Below are 2,601 nucleotides of genomic sequence, written 5' to 3' on the forward strand. Positions count from 1 at the left end.
GCTCCGCCCCCCGGTTTAGCAGAATGGATGGCTATGAACCCAGCCCCTCCTGCTGCTCCGCCCTCCGACTCAGCTCTTTGAATGGATGTGAGCCCCTCCCTTCTTGCTGCTCCGTCCCCCGGCTCTGCTGAATGGATGGATGTGAGCCACGCCTCTCTATTTGCTCCGCCCCCGGCTCAGCTGGATGGATGTGAGGCTGCCAATTGGGAGAAGTGGAGACACCACGTGACCCTCTCCTCCAGTAGATCGGCGCGCAGTCAGCAGCAGCTCATTTGCATGGCCCGTGTATAAATACCGCCGCGGTGGCCGGAGGAGAACAGACGAGATATTGTCCTCAGTCAGAATGCCCGAGCCAGCCAAGTCCGCCCCAGCGCCCAAGAAGGGCTCCAAGAAAGCCGTCACCAAGGTTCAGAAGAAGGACGGCAAGAAGCGGAGGAAGAGCAGGAAGGAGAGCTATGCCATCTACGTCTACAAGGTGCTGAAGCAGGTCCACCCCGACACCGGCATCTCCTCCAAGGCCATGGGCATCATGAACTCCTTCGTCAACGACATCTTCGAGCGCATCGCAGGGGAAGCCTCCCGCCTGGCTCACTACAACAAGCGCTCCACCATCACCTCCCGGGAGATCCAGACCGCCGTGCGCCTGCTGCTGCCCGGAGAGCTGGCCAAGCACGCCGTCTCCGAGGGCACCAAGGCCGTCACCAAGTACACCAGCGCCAAGTGAGCGCCGCCCCCGCTCTCCGGACCCAAAGGCTCTTCTCAGAGCCCCCACCCTGTCTCCAGCGGAGCTGCTCCCGGGTCTCCCCGTTCTCACAGTGGCTGCGGTTTTCCTCCCTGTCAGCTAGATGAGATGCGGTAACGCTATCGGAAGTTACACTACAAGCTCCCCTCCTCCTCCTCCTCCATGCCCGATCACTACTCCCATCATCCTCCTCAGTGTGGCGCTCCCTGGAGAGAGGCTGTGCGGCCGCTCAGTGCAGGAGGACGAGGCTCCTACGGGCACATAACGGCTGCGGGGTCCAGAGCTCTGCTATTGGCTGGGAGAGCTCAGGATCTCGTCGCTCATTTGAATTTCCCGCCTATAGTTGAGCTGCTGATTTACAAGAGGAGCCGGTCATGTGACCTGTACCAGCGCCGCTCATTGGCAGGACGGATTAACCCCTCAGTCTCCGAGCACAGCTTCGTGATTTATACAGATTATTGGGGGGGGGTTTCTATAATGTAGACCTCCGGCTGTACTGAGCACAGGGCGCCGCTGATCTCCTGATGTGCGGGCGGTGTTAACCCCTCAGTGGAATAGTAGCTCCTCCCCGGGAAGATGTGGGCGGCTCTGAGAAGAGCCTTTGTGCTGTGAGGACGGAGGAGGCGGCAGCATTAACCCCCGAAGCCGTAGAGAGTGCGGCCCTGGCGCTTGAGCGCGTAGACCACGTCCATGGCGGTGACGGTCTTCCTCTTGGCGTGCTCGGTGTAGGTGACGGCGTCCCGGATGACGTTCTCCAGGAAGACTTTCAGCACCCCGCGAGTCTCCTCATAGATGAGGCCGGAGATGCGCTTGACGCCTCCCCTGCGAGCTAGGCGGCGGATGGCAGGCTTGGTGATGCCCTGGATGTTATCACGGAGCACCTTCCTGTGCCGCTTGGCGCCGCCTTTCCCGAGCCCTTTCCCTCCTTTACCGCGACCAGACATCTTCTAGGTGTGAGGAGCAGAGAGCAGTGACTGCTCAGCCCAGAGCCCTCCTTTATATGGAGCATGGGCGGACCTGAAAGAGAACTGGGGGCGGGGCTGTTCCTGAACTCCAGGCCCCGCCCTCCAGCTCTGATTGGCTGAGCTCAGAAGTGCTGGTGGTTTTCATTTTCCAGCCTCCATGTTACCAGCCTGTAAATTACATCATATCCTTCACATTAAAATAAAGTCTCTATATTATATTATCAACCTCCACATTATATTACAGCCTCCATACTACCAGCCTCCACATTCTATTACAGCCTCTGCATTACATTATAGCCTCCACCTTATATTACAGCCTCCACATTACATCTATGTTTCTATTACAGCCTCCATATTGCATTATCTTCCTCCACATTATATTACAGCCTCCATATTACCAGCCTCTACATTACATTACAGCCTCCACATTACATTACCAGGCTCCACATAATATCACAGCCTCTACATAATAACAGCCTCCACATTACATTACAGCCTCCATATTATATTACAGCTTCCACAATATATTACAGCCTCCATATTATATTATCAACCTCAACATTATATTACAGCCTCCATATTTAAAGCCTCCACATTACATTATAGTCTCCACATTACATCACAGCCTCTATATTATCATCCTCAACATTATATTACAGTCTCCATATTTACAGCATCTACATTATATTACAGCCTCCATATTAATGGCCTCCATATTATATTATCAACCTCAATAACATATTACAGCCTCTACATTACATTATAGCCACCACATTATATTACAGCCTAAAAATTACCAGCCTCCACATTACATTACAGCCTCCATGTTATATTACAGCCTCTGTGTTACCATCCTCTACATTACAATCTCCATGTTACATTACCAGCCTCCAC

The 2,601-nt window shown here is 53.6% G+C and overlaps 1 protein-coding gene across 1 annotated transcript; it reads left to right on the top strand.

Annotated features, from left to right (window-relative positions):
• The first annotated feature begins 343 nt into the window (after positions 1-343).
• Positions 344-724, top strand: LOC120994158 (histone H2B 1.1). The gene has a single exon (XM_040422609.1). It carries the CDS (start codon positions 344-346, stop codon positions 722-724), a length of 381 nt encoding a protein of 126 aa, XP_040278543.1.
• Positions 725-2,601: the final 1,877 nt, after the last annotated feature.

This window comes from Bufo bufo, chromosome 3 (genome assembly GCF_905171765.1).
Source record: "Bufo bufo chromosome 3, aBufBuf1.1, whole genome shotgun sequence".
Lineage (NCBI taxonomy): Eukaryota > Metazoa > Chordata > Amphibia > Anura > Bufonidae > Bufo > Bufo bufo.